The 13073-nt window shown below is 54.4% G+C and overlaps 4 protein-coding genes across 4 annotated transcripts; 2 read left to right on the top strand and 2 right to left on the bottom strand.

Annotated features, from left to right (window-relative positions):
- Positions 1–436: 436 nt before the first annotated feature.
- Positions 437–4732, top strand: J4E85_006541 (uncharacterized protein; the record flags this gene model as incomplete). The annotated part of the gene is made up of 7 exons (XM_051470778.1): positions 437–718; positions 771–928; positions 983–1511; positions 1561–1938; positions 3203–4291; positions 4348–4632; positions 4688–4732. The coding sequence occupies 7 exons, from the start codon at positions 437–439 to the stop codon at positions 4730–4732; spliced, it is 2766 nt and encodes a 921-aa protein (XP_051324988.1).
- A 1379-nt stretch (positions 4733–6111) lies between these two features.
- Positions 6112–6523, bottom strand: J4E85_006540 (uncharacterized protein; the record flags this gene model as incomplete). The annotated part of the gene is made up of 2 exons (XM_051470777.1): positions 6112–6388; positions 6438–6523. 2 exons carry the CDS (start codon positions 6521–6523, stop codon positions 6112–6114), a joined length of 363 nt encoding a protein of 120 aa, XP_051324987.1.
- A 365-nt stretch (positions 6524–6888) lies between these two features.
- SNF7 (ESCRT-III subunit protein snf7) lies at positions 6889–7674 on the top strand (the record flags this gene model as incomplete). The annotated part of the gene is made up of 3 exons (XM_051470776.1): positions 6889–7069; positions 7122–7326; positions 7383–7674. The coding sequence occupies 3 exons, from the start codon at positions 6889–6891 to the stop codon at positions 7672–7674; spliced, it is 678 nt and encodes a 225-aa protein (XP_051324986.1).
- Positions 7675–8509: 835 nt separating this feature from the next.
- Positions 8510–12766, bottom strand: J4E85_006538 (uncharacterized protein; the record flags this gene model as incomplete). Its single annotated transcript, XM_051470775.1, has 2 exons — positions 8510–12369; positions 12439–12766. The coding sequence occupies 2 exons, from the start codon at positions 12764–12766 to the stop codon at positions 8510–8512; spliced, it is 4188 nt and encodes a 1395-aa protein (XP_051324985.1).
- Positions 12767–13073: the final 307 nt, after the last annotated feature.

Below are 13073 nucleotides of genomic sequence, written 5' to 3'. Positions count from 1 at the left end.
ATCCTCTGCAGCCTCGCAGACTCAGTTACAAACGTTGGACGCTACCGCAACCCCACCAGCGCGCCCCACTCGCGCTGGATACTGACACGACCACGACCTCTCCTGAGCCGGTCTGCTGTCAACAACGCCCGAGACACTACCCTCCATTCACTGCCATCGCCATTCCAATCGGTCCCTGCATTCGCCCACCTGCACATTTTGAAGTCAGGCGCCCGGAAACGGACAAACCAATAGACGCTGTCCTCCTTTGGGCTATTTCCGTCATTGGCGTACCATCGTCGACCCAGCGTCGGGCGGCAAACTCGAAACCACAGCCAGCACCTGGCCTCCTACACACTTGGGCTCTGTATTCTTCGCAGAGTAGCCCTTGCCTCGCAGTCGCTGCATCCGTCCACCCTCACCCACACGACAGCAGCGCCCGGCGCAAACCTTCAAGATGGCCGAGTCGTCCTTCAAGCAGAAGACGATGAAGAGGAAGAACGTCAAGGGTCTCGCCCTCAGCGCTCCTGCCCCCAAACCCGCACCTTCCGCCGGGGATGCCCAAATACCCGGCGCCCGAGCCAACGACGAGAAGCAGGATACCCTGGAGATTGGTGTTGAGTTCCAGCTGGACCTAAAGGCCGAGGACCTGATAGTGCTGCGCGAATTGGGTCACGGCAATGGAGGAACAGTCAGCAAGGTGCAGCATGCTGCTACCAAGGTCATCATGGCGCGGAAGGTGAGTGGTAGACTAGGACGATGCATGGCACGAGGAAGACTGACAAGGGCAGGTTATCCACGTCGAGGCCAAGAACGAAGTCCGGAAACGAATCGTGCGAGAACTCCGAATCATGCACGACTGCAACTCACCCTACATTGTCGACTTCTACGGTGCCTTCCAAAATCCTTCCGGCGATGTCATCATGTGCATGGAGTACATGGACGTGGGGTAGGTGCAAGCTGCTTCATGCTGCAGGATCTGAGTTGCTAACTTGCATGCCAGGTCGCTTGACTGGGTCTCACGATCATTCGGACCCGTCCGCGTCGACGTTCTCGGAAAGATTTCAGAAGCCGTGCTCGGCGGCCTCGCCTACCTTTACAGCGCCCACCGTATCATGCATCGCGACCTCAAACCCTCAAACATCCTCGTCAACTCAAAAGGAAATATCAAGCTATGTGACTTTGGTGTCTCAAGTGAGCTCGAGGGGTCTATTGCCGAGACTTTCGTAGGAACAGGCACATACATGGCCCCGGAGCGGATACAAGGTTCTCCCTACACCGTCAAGTCGGATGTATGGAGTGTTGGCCTGACACTTATGGAGTTGGCCATTGGCAAGTTTCCATTCTCTGGAAGCGCGGATGATGACGAAGCTGGAGGCCCTCAAGGTATTCTGGATCTCTTGCAGCAAATCGTGTTGGAACCTTCACCCAAGCTACCAAAGAGCGATGCCTTCCCATCCATTCTGGAGGACATGATTGCGAAGTGTTTGATGAAGGATCCAGCGGAGCGACCAACTCCCAAGGAGCTATACGTAAGTTGTCCTAGCTGAATCCAGGTCTGGAGTGTACTAACCATAACAGGATCACGATGCCTTCCTCCAAGCCGCAAAGCGCACTCCTGTCAACCTCGAAGCATGGGCCATATCCATGATCGAGCACAACAAGCGCAAATCTCATCTCGCCCCAACCGCTCCCGCAGCGGACATCAAAGAGAAGCTCCGCGAGCGATCTCCTCCCCACAAGCGTGAATCCAGTGACCCCAGGCAAAGAGTAGCCAACGGTGACCCCGAGCCAGCACCACGACGACCGTCATACCCCACACGGACGTCGAGCAGTTCCAATGTCATGAACCTACCTATGCGACCTGCGCCATCTGTAGACGGTCCGGGTAGCAGACCGGGTAGTCGGGGTCCATCAGCCAACGGCTTACCACCTCAGCCGAGGAGGTGGAACAGCGAAGTACAATAGTAGGACAAGACGCGTTTTCTATTAGATAGCGGATCTAGGCAAGTATATAGAGGTTATGGGGGATTCTGTAAGGTCCCTGCTGGATGTCGGGACCATCTTCATCAAATGTAAGGTTGGAGGTTTTCGCCTTGAAGGCTTGTTGTTGTTGACTTTCGACTAGCATCAAATACCAATTACTCATCTTTCGTATTTCGTACTTCGTACAATGCTGATAGTGACCATGATAAACACTGTTTTGCCGGTGGTATAGGCAGTAATTCGGCATCGCCAAACCTGCACCGTCTCGTGCTGGATCAGCGTAGAGCATGCCAACTCTCACAGTCTTTGATTCGTACATCCTTATCTTCCCCGCCTGAGACATTTCTTGTCCCTGTCGAAGTACTCGAAGTGGGCGCTTGCTTGCGGCTTCACAAGACTTGAAGTACATCCAAGCTCTCGGCTAGGGAAAGCTAAACACTCCAAACAAGGAGTGGTTGAACGGGGCTGAGGAGTTCTGTTTCATCTTACGGCCGTTAGCAACAGGGTACTGGATTCCGAATAGATGCGATGGTAATGCAGGCGTCAGGGCTATTCGCTTTCTTATGCGCATTTTTGCTTGCAGGTACACATTTGATTGTTTCCTTGGACAGTGTGAAAGTCGTATTACCCGGATAAATTGAACACTCAGTTCGCACCTGTCCTGTGCAGCGTTGTCGCAATACACCCAAAGTTCAAAAGCGTAGGATCGTAAACAATTATCTGTTATACAATTAGATATTTTTACTACTCTTGATGAACACCTCAATTGTATACACAGTGCAAGATCTCCTTGACAAACATCGATCGATCTCCAACTTATCAAGGTAGTCACGCGGGTTAATAGATCTATCACCCGAGTGCGTATCGTTCATCACGAAAGTTAATGTTCGAAAGAGGGAAGGTCAAATCGGGGCTCCGAGGTGGTAAGCCGGGAACTAAGACGGGCACTACGCGTTCCCCACGACCACGAGTAGTATATACCACCTTCAGCTGCGATATTTCCTATCGCAATGAAAGCGCCGAGCAGAATTACAATCGAAGACTAAAACTGAACTGTCCAGCTTCGTGCAGACCTTGCGATGATAGACACAAGCGATCGCTCTGCGCTCGGCTTCCCGTTGTCGTCGTTGTTATCGAGCGGGGCGCATCCGATAGTAGCAAGCGTATTGCTTGTCTTGATTGTGAGTCCCCCAGCTTCAGGGTTGTTCCTGTCGAGCACTGACCATACCATGCAAAGTCCGCGTTTGTGTATGGCTTCTACAACGCGTTCCTCCATCCTCTGCGCCACTACCCCGGTCCACTACTCTGGCGAGCCTTCCGCATCCCGCACGTCGTCTCAACACACCGTGGCGAGATTCATAAGCGACTCACTGAGTTCCACACCAAATATGGACCTGTTGTGCGTGTCGCTCCCAATGAGCTCTCTTATGCCAGCAGCCGTGCGTTGAAAGAAATCTACGTCACTCGCCCTGGCCATCTACCATTTGAGCGTAACCGCACTTCATTCAAGAAGCAGGCCCCAACGGATCCAAACTCCATCGTGAATTGGCATGAAGGAGACCACGCAAGATACAAACGAGCGTTTGCGAATGGCTTCTCAGAGAAGATCCTGAAAGAACAGGCACCGATCATTGAGAGCTACGTCGACCTCTTCATGACACAGCTCAAGAAAAGGAAGACGATCGATCTTGAAAAGTGGCTAAACTATCTGACCTTCGATATATCCGGCGACTTCACATATGGCGAGTCCTGGAACTGTGTTGCGAACGGCAAAGCGCATGCCTGGGTCGACATTTCCCAAGACTTCGGCAAAGGGCTTGCGTTGATCCAATCGACCAATATGTATCCGCCGATTGACAAGCTGCTCCGCTACATTATCCCCAAGCGCATCTTGCAAAGGAGCATGGAACACCGGAAGATGAGCTTTGAGCAGGCTCGCAAGAGGATAGCGATGGATACGGAGCGTCCGGATTGGGTAACGCCGACCAAGAAGTACAGCGACCTCAAAGACCCATTTACAGGCCCTGAGTGGGGCATAAACCTGCTCGTACTCGCTTTCGCCGGGAGCGAGACTTCAGCTAGTGCCTTGACCGCCATCATCAGATCCTTGGTACAGCACAAGGGTGTGCTGCACCGACTCACCGCGGAGATCAGGGAGACTTTCCAGAAAGAGAGCGATATCACAGTGGCAACGACAGGCAATCTGACATACCTCAACGCAGTCATCTCAGAAGGCATGCGCCTCAACCCTCCTGTCGTAATCGGAGTACCCCGTATCGCACCTGCAGGCGGCGACATGGTGTGCGACAAGTGGGTTCCTGAAGGAGTAAGCTCCTCACATACCCTCCAACTACTGCTTCTTGACTAATCGCTCATCAAAAGACCTACGTAGCCTTCAACCAATTCTCCGCGTACCGCCAATCCTACAACTTCCGCAACCCAAACTCCTTCATGCCGGAGAGGTTTCTGGACCCAAAGTCGTATCACGAAGACGATATGGACGTCTTTCACCCTTTCCTGGTGGGCAGACACAAGTGTGTGGGTGTCAGCTTTGCTTGGTCGGAGATGCGTCTTATCCTTGCGAGGCTGGTGTGGAGCTTCGATATCAGGCTTAAGGATGAGCGGGATAGGTGGGATTGGGGGGAGCAGTGTACTTATATCCTTTGGGTAAGTTTTATCTCGGGAATGGGATCATTGGTTTGATGTGCTAACGGTGGTGTAGGATAAGAGGCCCTTAGAGGTCACTCTGGACCATGTCAATAAGTAGGCAATAGGTCTTACTCACAGTAGCCGAATTTGTAAGGTAGAATGACAAAGTACTTGGAAAATGGCTTTTGTGGACACATCTTCAAGTGTCCAGTTCATTGTTCTCGCTCTGCTCTCGTCATATCGCCAGCCCTCATTGTGCTCTAATCAGCTCATGAGTGCTGCTTATAAGACTGGTGCTGTGCGTGACCGGTTTTGTGCGGGGTTGCTCCCATTATACGCTCGCTACCACCGTCCGTAGGTGGCGTCTACCTAGTATTGCCTGCTTACCATGGGTCGAAACATTAGAGATTCATAATCTGCTCTTAATCCATCAAAGTGTTCTCAGCGCATCAGCATAAAGTCGAGACGCCACAGTCGTTTTTCTCCTTATCCAACCGACTCCATCGCCAGAAATCTACGAACGTCAAACGTGCATAAAACCACCACAACCCTACAACAAAACCATCAAATACCTTCTCAGACGATCTTAAAAACCTCGCGTTTCCACCAGAGAAAACCTCACCGTCCTTCCACACGACAAAAGAAGTCCCACTGCCAATACCAATACTCAAACCACCACGATGTTCATTACCACAACGCTCACAACACTCATGCTCAGCGGGCTACTTTGCTACCTCATGGCATCAATGGTACACGCTCTTCCAGTACCCCGCCCCACGCTCGAGCCCAGATTCTTCTCGTCTGGGGCCGGGATCCTTGGTTCTTACGCATCCATGTACCACTACCACACCTCGGCTGCTGGTAGGATAGATGTGAATGTGGGGTTGACGAGTGTTTTGTTTGTTGGTGGAGTGGCGGTGGGGGTTGTGGGTGGGTTGTGGTAGATTAGGAGGGAGATGTGTGGGGTGAAGGGTTGGGAGATGGAGAAGTTGGAGGTACAAGGGGTGTCTTTGCTGGGTTACTAGGACTTTGATACTAGAGGAGAATGCGATCATGCAGTCAAAGAAAACCAATACCCATTACATGCGTGGACGTTTGTAGCGCAATGTGGTGCTCATGACGAGCTTGAGGCTGCGTCACTTTGGAACTCTTACAAACCTCGACGTATCAAAATCCTTGGCGATAGCTTTAAAATCTGTTTGAACTGGGACCAGCGTGGATGTTGTGAGTCTGTAGCGTGTTCTGCTCAAATCGATGTGCTTCCAAGAACCAGCCGTAAGAGCTACAAGCGTCAAGACGCACGCTTGAAGCATTATCGCAAGGCTTATCGTCATGTCGCCCCGAGCCCAGCGCTGACGCGATTAAAGTACTGGCTCAACGTAGTTGTGCTGTGGCGTGTACACCAAGCTCTTTACTGCTGTTGTCAAGGTGGTTGAGCTGTGGGACGGGCAGCATCGTTCTGAGGGTGCTGCGGGTATCTTTGCAGCCGATTGTTCTTCAAGCAGCAGCTTTGCGCGCCTCGACGGCCTTCTCATAGACCTTGAGGTCGACGTTGCCAGCGTTCCAGACGGTGACAGCTTGTACGAAGACACCCTTCTCCTTCCTGCGCTCAACATAGCCGATGACATTGAGCCATGTCCCCACGTCTACGTTGAGTTCCTTAATTCGCTCGAGCACATGTTCGATATCGAGATTCGCGATGACGGGCTGATCAGATATCGGATAGTTGTGCTTGAGACGCAGTGTCGCGGTCTTTGTGACGTACTCATCGATGCTGCGGCGCAGTCAGTCTCTGTGGCAGCTATGGCTTTCACTCCAAGTACCAGCCCAGAAAGCGGACTTTGGTGCCCTGCGCACATGCAGGCAAGTCACTCAGCAGCACCAGATTCGAAGCAACGGGACCAGACATTGTGCGTCGAGGAGCGCGCGCAGAATGCGGTGGAAACTAGAGCCGCGGCCGAAGTGCACGGATGCACGTGCCATGGTTAGCGCAGACGACATCATACCCTCGTGCATCCAGGCCCGATTCATGACCAGCCAGGCACCCTTCAGTCACGACCACGCCGCCGCTGCAACAACTCAACCCTCTGCGCAACGCTCGCACCTACCGCACCTCTAACATCTCTCGCGTTCCCACAAAGTACGTTCGAGCCACCCACCATCCCCGCAGCCCCGCCATCCCACTCTCTGATAGGCTCCGAGTCTCGTGCATCGGCGCCCGATAGGACCATACGACCGACAGTTGCTAACTAAAACCCTCAAGACAACTTCAATATGAGCGGCTGGGGCCTGGGCTGGTTTGGCGGTGGCCAGGCGAAGAAGGAGGCGCCCAAGAAGGCCATCCTCCAGCTTCGAGGCCAACTTGAGATGCTGAACAAGAGAGAGAAGCACCTGCAAAACCAGATGGATGAGCAAGATGCGCTCGCACGGAAATTCGTTTCTTCCAACAAGCAAGGTATATCCATCTGGATTAGGCTTCCTGGCACAGTCGCTAACGCCTCTTGCAGCCGCGAAATCAGCGTTACGGCGAAAGAAGCAGTTCGAGCACTCACTCGAGCAGACGAGCGCACAGATTATGACCCTAGAAAAAGAGATCTACTCCATCGAGACGGCCAACATCAACAAGGAGACGATGGAAGCTATGAAGAGCGCAGGAAAGGCCATGAAGGAGATACACGCCGGCCTGACCATCGACAAAGTCGACAACGTCATGTACGCCTCTTCCACAACCAAATACCCACAGACCAACTTGCTAACAAGACGCGCAGGGAGGACCTCCGCGAACAACACGCAATCGGCGAAGAAATCAGCGAAGCCATCACCTCTGGCGTCGGCGCAAACGGCATCGACGAAGACGAGCTGGACGAAGAGCTCGCCGAGCTACAACAAGAGAAGCTCGACGAGCAAATGCTCAACACAGGCAACGTGCCCATCCACGACGCCCCCTCGTCACAGAAGCTACCGCAAGCGCCGAATACCAACATCAAGGCACCACAGCGGGTCGAGGAGGACGACGAAGAGGAGGAGCTGCGGAAGCTACAGGCCGAGATGGCTATGTAGGCCGCGCGGCGATGGCTCACACTATCGCTGTCATGCGAGCATAGCGACTGCGCGTAGCTGGGAGGGTTTTACAGGCGTACGGCGATATCAGCAGAAGCGGCATCTTGGGCTTTAGCTTCTTCTTTCCTATATATAATCGCAGCATTTGGGTCTTGGATTTTGTGAAGAGGCACTTGCTTTACCTATGAGATAAGGCGGGATATACCTTGCAATATCATATTCTACATTTGGAAATTCTGACTTACAAACTTGCTGTGCTTTCGAGAGGCTATCCGTCTGAGTTCTCGGCATGCCGCAGCCTCTGGGAGGACACCATCAGGCAACTACTCATTTCAAATCAGGCATCGACACATGTAGACAGAATGGACCCCTGAACGCGCGTCGAAGCCCTTATGAGGCGTCTTCAGGCTGCAGTCGAAACACTTAAGACCAACTCAATCAGGCAGCTTAACATTAGGACTCCACACATCACACAACCAGGTCAAGAACCACATGTACGCGTATATACATATTTCATTTTTTAAGACGACCCGATACCGTCGTCGTCACTGCACTATCATCTATCTACTCGAAACAGTCATGTATACCATAAACGCATATATCCCATATCGACGTAAAAAAACAGCTTACGCGACGAGAAATTTCACTTTTGATAAAACCATGAACCCCCAACCAAGCTACGCTGTTCAAGGGTATCATAATCAATGAGTTGGGAGGGGCAAGCCAAAATGCTTGCCGCTTAGAAACGCCGAATGTCAAATGCTAAGGTCATGCGACGAACGCAGTAATGGTGGACGGAATATTGTCAAAGAGCAAAGGGCCAGAAAATGGAACACTACTCAGTCTTCTTGGGTGCGTTTTGGCTCTCCTCTGACTTCTTCGCTTCGTCCGCGTCTGGTGTGCTGTCTGCGGTCAACTCGGTCATTGGGCGCCGCATCGGGGTGCCCGTTTGGACGGCTGGCGACCCGGGAACTGGTGTGATCGGCTCGACGCTCGGGCGATGCGAAGGCATAGCGGCTACTGGAGGCGCTGGTGCCGCAGTTGATGGCGTAGCGGCCGTAGGCGTGGATGGCGATGCGCCGGTCATATTTGGCGTAAACTTGTGCGGTTCGCTATTCTCGCGTGGCGGAGCTGGAGACGCACTGCCTGTCGGATGTGCAGCTTGGGGCGCAGGCTGGTATTGCTGAGACACGGTGTTCGCGGCAGCACCCGCAGCAGCAAAGGCCGCCGCAGTACTTGCTTCGTCTTCATCCTTGACATCAGGTGCCCTTTTGACGTACTTGTTGATGCTCTCGACTCCGCAAATGGATATGAGCAACTTACGCTCCGGTTCCGTCAGGGTCGACTCAGGTACAGTCCTGTCCACGCAAGCTCTAATCGCGTTGTCCACCTTCTTTTGCTCCTCGGGGCCTAGACACTGCTCAAGATAAGTCTTCCTATAGGCTTCAAGCTGTCGAATGAGTTCCGGATGAACCCCGATTGGGTAACGTCCAGATGGATGAGGCGCCGCAGTATCATTTGTCGAACCTTGACGCGAGGGTGGCTGAGGCGGGGGCGGGCCGTAAGGCGATGCCGAAGATTGCGGCTGCGACGCCGAGGGAGCATTCGACTGCTGACCCTGTGGAGGATATGCTGCATAGGGACGATGCGGTCCAGGACCATACGGGCTGGCGCCGGCATTGGCATATGGCCCACCGTAAGGGCTCGGTGCCGAGGGTCCGCTGTACGGCGACTGTTGTGGGGCGGCCGTGGGATAGAGGACGCCATATTGACCACTTGAACCGGCTGCTGAACATGCTGGTGGAGCCTGCGGGTTAGGCTGCGGATACGGTCGTGGAGGGTTCGGGGCGGGTGGACTTCCAGCTGTATTACCACCACCGCCCCACGGAGACGCATAAGGCGAGGGATGGGGCGCGTTCTGGGGCGTGGCCGACGCAGCTGAGTTACCTTCATTGCGAGTCATGCTGGGTGGTAAGCGAGGCTGCGAAAGGCTAGGCGGCAGTCTGGGAGGTGGCTGTGGCATCGCATGAGGCATGCCCGGGTGGTACCCGTACCCAGGCTGAGGGTACGGCTGGTAACCGTTGGGTGGCTGGTAGTAGGGTGGCCGCGGGGCATGGTTGAGCGGAGGACTGGCTTGCCTCTTCCTGCGCTCCTTTTCGATCGAAACTTCCGGATTGATTCTCCAGAGGTAGCCCTTGCCCTCTTTGTCGCCTTTCATGAACGCATCATGCTGACCGAGGTTGTGACGTACACTCGACTGCCAGCCGCTTGTCGTTGTCTTGAACTTGTACCAGGGGTACTTGCGCTCTATATAAGTATAGATGGATTGAAGGTTCATCTGGCCCGTCGGGGACGACGAGATTGCCTCATGAATCAAGACGACATAGTTGGCCGTGGGGCGCTGAAGCTGTTCCTCGGAGTAGTCTTCAATGCGCATCTCGGGCGAAGGAGTTCGAGGTGGTCTGATTGGCTTCGCCTGCTTGTGGAGGCCAGACAAGCTACCATCGCCCTGTTCTGTCGTCTCGATGACGGCGTCGTCTTCGCCGTCGCCAGCGTTCGACTCCTTGCGCTTGGGTGCCTTTGGCTTGCTGATCGGTATTGGGATATCAGCAGGGTCAATGCCAGCGGCTCTGGCCCTCTCAATATCCTTTGCTTGTTTGATAAGTTGCGAGCGCTGGCGCTTGGACATGATGCCGTCCTTGGGTGGTCTGCCAGGTCCTTTGCGCTTCTCGACAACATGTCCAATCAGGTTTCGTGGCAAGTTGTGCTGGATGGCCATCTCTTCTGTAATAAGGCCATCGATATCTCCTCCGGCTTCAAGTTCGCCTTCGTGTGGCTTGCGTAGTACCGGTGCAGTATCGTTTGGCGGAGGCTTGCTTGGTTGTTCGGGCTTTGGAGCCGCGGGAATGTCCTTGACGGGCTCCTCGACCGGCGTCTCGGATTTAACAGGTGCCTTCGTGGGGGTCTTGGCTGGAGCTTTGCCCTTTTCTTTAGGCTCCTTGGGTTCCTTAGGCTTCTTGGGCTCCTCAGGTACAGCCACTTCCTTCTCTTTGGATTCCTTTGGTTCCTTCGGCTCTCTGCGCTCCTTCTGGACCTTGGGCTCCTTCGCGGACTCCCGAATCGCCTCTTTGAGCTTCGCTGTATCCTTGACTTTGAGCTTGACTTTCTTTGTTGGCGGCTCTTCAGGCGTGAGTTCGCGGTGCTGATGCTTCCTCTTGTGCGCCTTTTTGCTCTCCTTCGAAGGAGCGGGAGGCAAATTCTTGATCTTAAGCTTGAGACTCGTCTTCTGGCGCGGTTTCGGAGCGGGCTCCTCGTAGTCGTCCATTTCCTCGTCAGCGAGGCCATCGTCGTCGTCGCTGTCACTGACGGGATGGTGGTAGTAGACATGTCGTGGGTTGACGCTCTGCTGGTCTTCACTCTCGGAGCTGATGTGCTCATCGCTTTCCAGTTGACCGTTTCCATTCTCGAAGGAGAAACTCATGGGACGTGAGCCCGACTCCTGGCGGTGGCGTTGCTGCTCCGTGAGGGCAACGTCGGGGAGGAAGAAGTGTATGTTCACAGCGCCGAGCTGCAGATGATCGCCATGATCCAAAGGTATAGTCTCTCCCCGAGGATAGAACTCGCCTTCGTGGTGTAAGCCGTTGTTGCCCAGCACTTTGATGCAGAAATGGCCTGCGTCGAAGTCAAAGAAGATCTTGGCATGCTCTCGTGATATGCCCTTGGGCCCCAGGGAGCCTGTCTTGGCCATGATCTGCTGTGGATGTATAGGTACAAACGGACAGTCGTTCGGGTCTTCGGGGACATGGCCGTCGAACTGGGCAGGCACTTCGGGGAAGGCTTGCATGATCATGTCCTGCGGCGCGCGTTCGGCAGGTTTCTCCTCGCCTGACTCGCCCGTGGGGTGTGAATTTGAGCTGAGAGAGTGCGATGCATTGCTCTGGCGACGCTGCTGGTATTCCATGGGCATCGACTCGATGGGGGCGCTGAGAATGCCACCCTTCTCGGAGATGACACTGCGAGCACCACGCCGATCGCCTTTCTTCTTCTTCTTTTTGTCCTTCTTCCCGTTGACCTCATCCAAGCCATGCAGGTGTTCGTTGGCGGCCTTGACGTGACCCTTCTTGTGTAGTGCCTCGGCCTTGATGAGGCGCTTCATGTCTCTGTGCGCGAGATCGAGGTTGCGGCCCAGGGTGATCTGGTAGGTGTGCATGTAGTAGGAGCCGTCGTCGAAGCGCAGACGCGCAAAGGCTGTGAGGCGCTCATTGGTGGTGGTGGGCGGCATCATGCCGAAGGACTCCATGGGTGGATAGGCGGAATTCATGTCCATGGGCATGCCGCTCATGTCGGCGCCATTTAGGTTGTTGGACTGCGCGAAGTCGATGGGGGTGTCGAGAAGGCGCAGTCCGTTGGTGAGGTTGTTGTCCATCAGGTCGTGGTTGGCCGGTGGATTCTCGCCGCCGAGGGCAGGCATGGCCGACGCATCGCTGGTCGCGGCTGCCATGTCGGGAATGCGCTTGTCGGGAGCAGGCGAGGCAAGGGCGTCGGGGGTGTCATATTGGGGGCTGACATGGTGTAGAAGCTCGTTGGAAGGGGCTACGGCCATACTGCCGCCGCCATCTTCGTTGGGAAATGCGTAGTTGTAGGTGGAAGGGTACTGGAAGAAGTTCACGGAATGGAGGTCAAAGATGCCGTCCTCTGCACATGGTTAGCGGCGCGCTTCTTTTTCGCCCAGCAAACCGCGTCGCGGTGTCGCGCAATACATACGAGGGAAGCAATCGTTGGAGGACGCGACAAAGCTGTAGCTGAATGCGTCTGCGGATAGGAAAGGGTCTGCGTCGTGCTGTCGCAGCGGGTTGGTGTCTTCGGAGGATGTCGGTCGAGGCTGCCCATGAGAGGCTTGCGCCGGGCCTAATCCTGCTGCACGTGGGTCTTGGCCGCCCATCTCCGCATCAAGGTCCGACGGCGCCGATGCGAAAGATGAACTCAACTCTCGAGCCCGTTCCATTGATAGCTCCTCGAAATATTCTTCAAAACTGAAAGACGAGTGTCGCGATATCGGCAGATCGTCTGCTGTCTCACCTGGTGAATCCATTGTCAGTACATTCGTTCTGGGTGCAGCAAGAGCGGGCGGTAGCGGTAGCGGTGCAGGCAGTAGCAAGGCTAGGAGAGTGTGCACAAGAGGGAGAGGGCACCTCTACAAGACAGACGGGAGCCTCAGATCAGGTCATCAAAGGTGAGCCCGTTCCGGCACATTTGGCCGTCACTTTTTGGTAGGGAAAGAGCCAAGCACTGAAAGTTTCCACCCAGAACCGCGACCCAGGCCAATCGCAGGACCATTAAAGTAACCCATACGTGTGAATTACCTGCCAGTACCGGCCCTGAGCCCTGGAGGACTTGAC

This window comes from Alternaria conjuncta, assembly GCF_024043145.1.
Source record: "Alternaria conjuncta strain BMP 0040 chromosome Unknown scaffold_9, whole genome shotgun sequence".
NCBI lineage: Eukaryota > Fungi > Ascomycota > Dothideomycetes > Pleosporales > Pleosporaceae > Alternaria > Alternaria conjuncta.
This window is presented reverse-complemented; position numbering and strand designations above follow the sequence as displayed.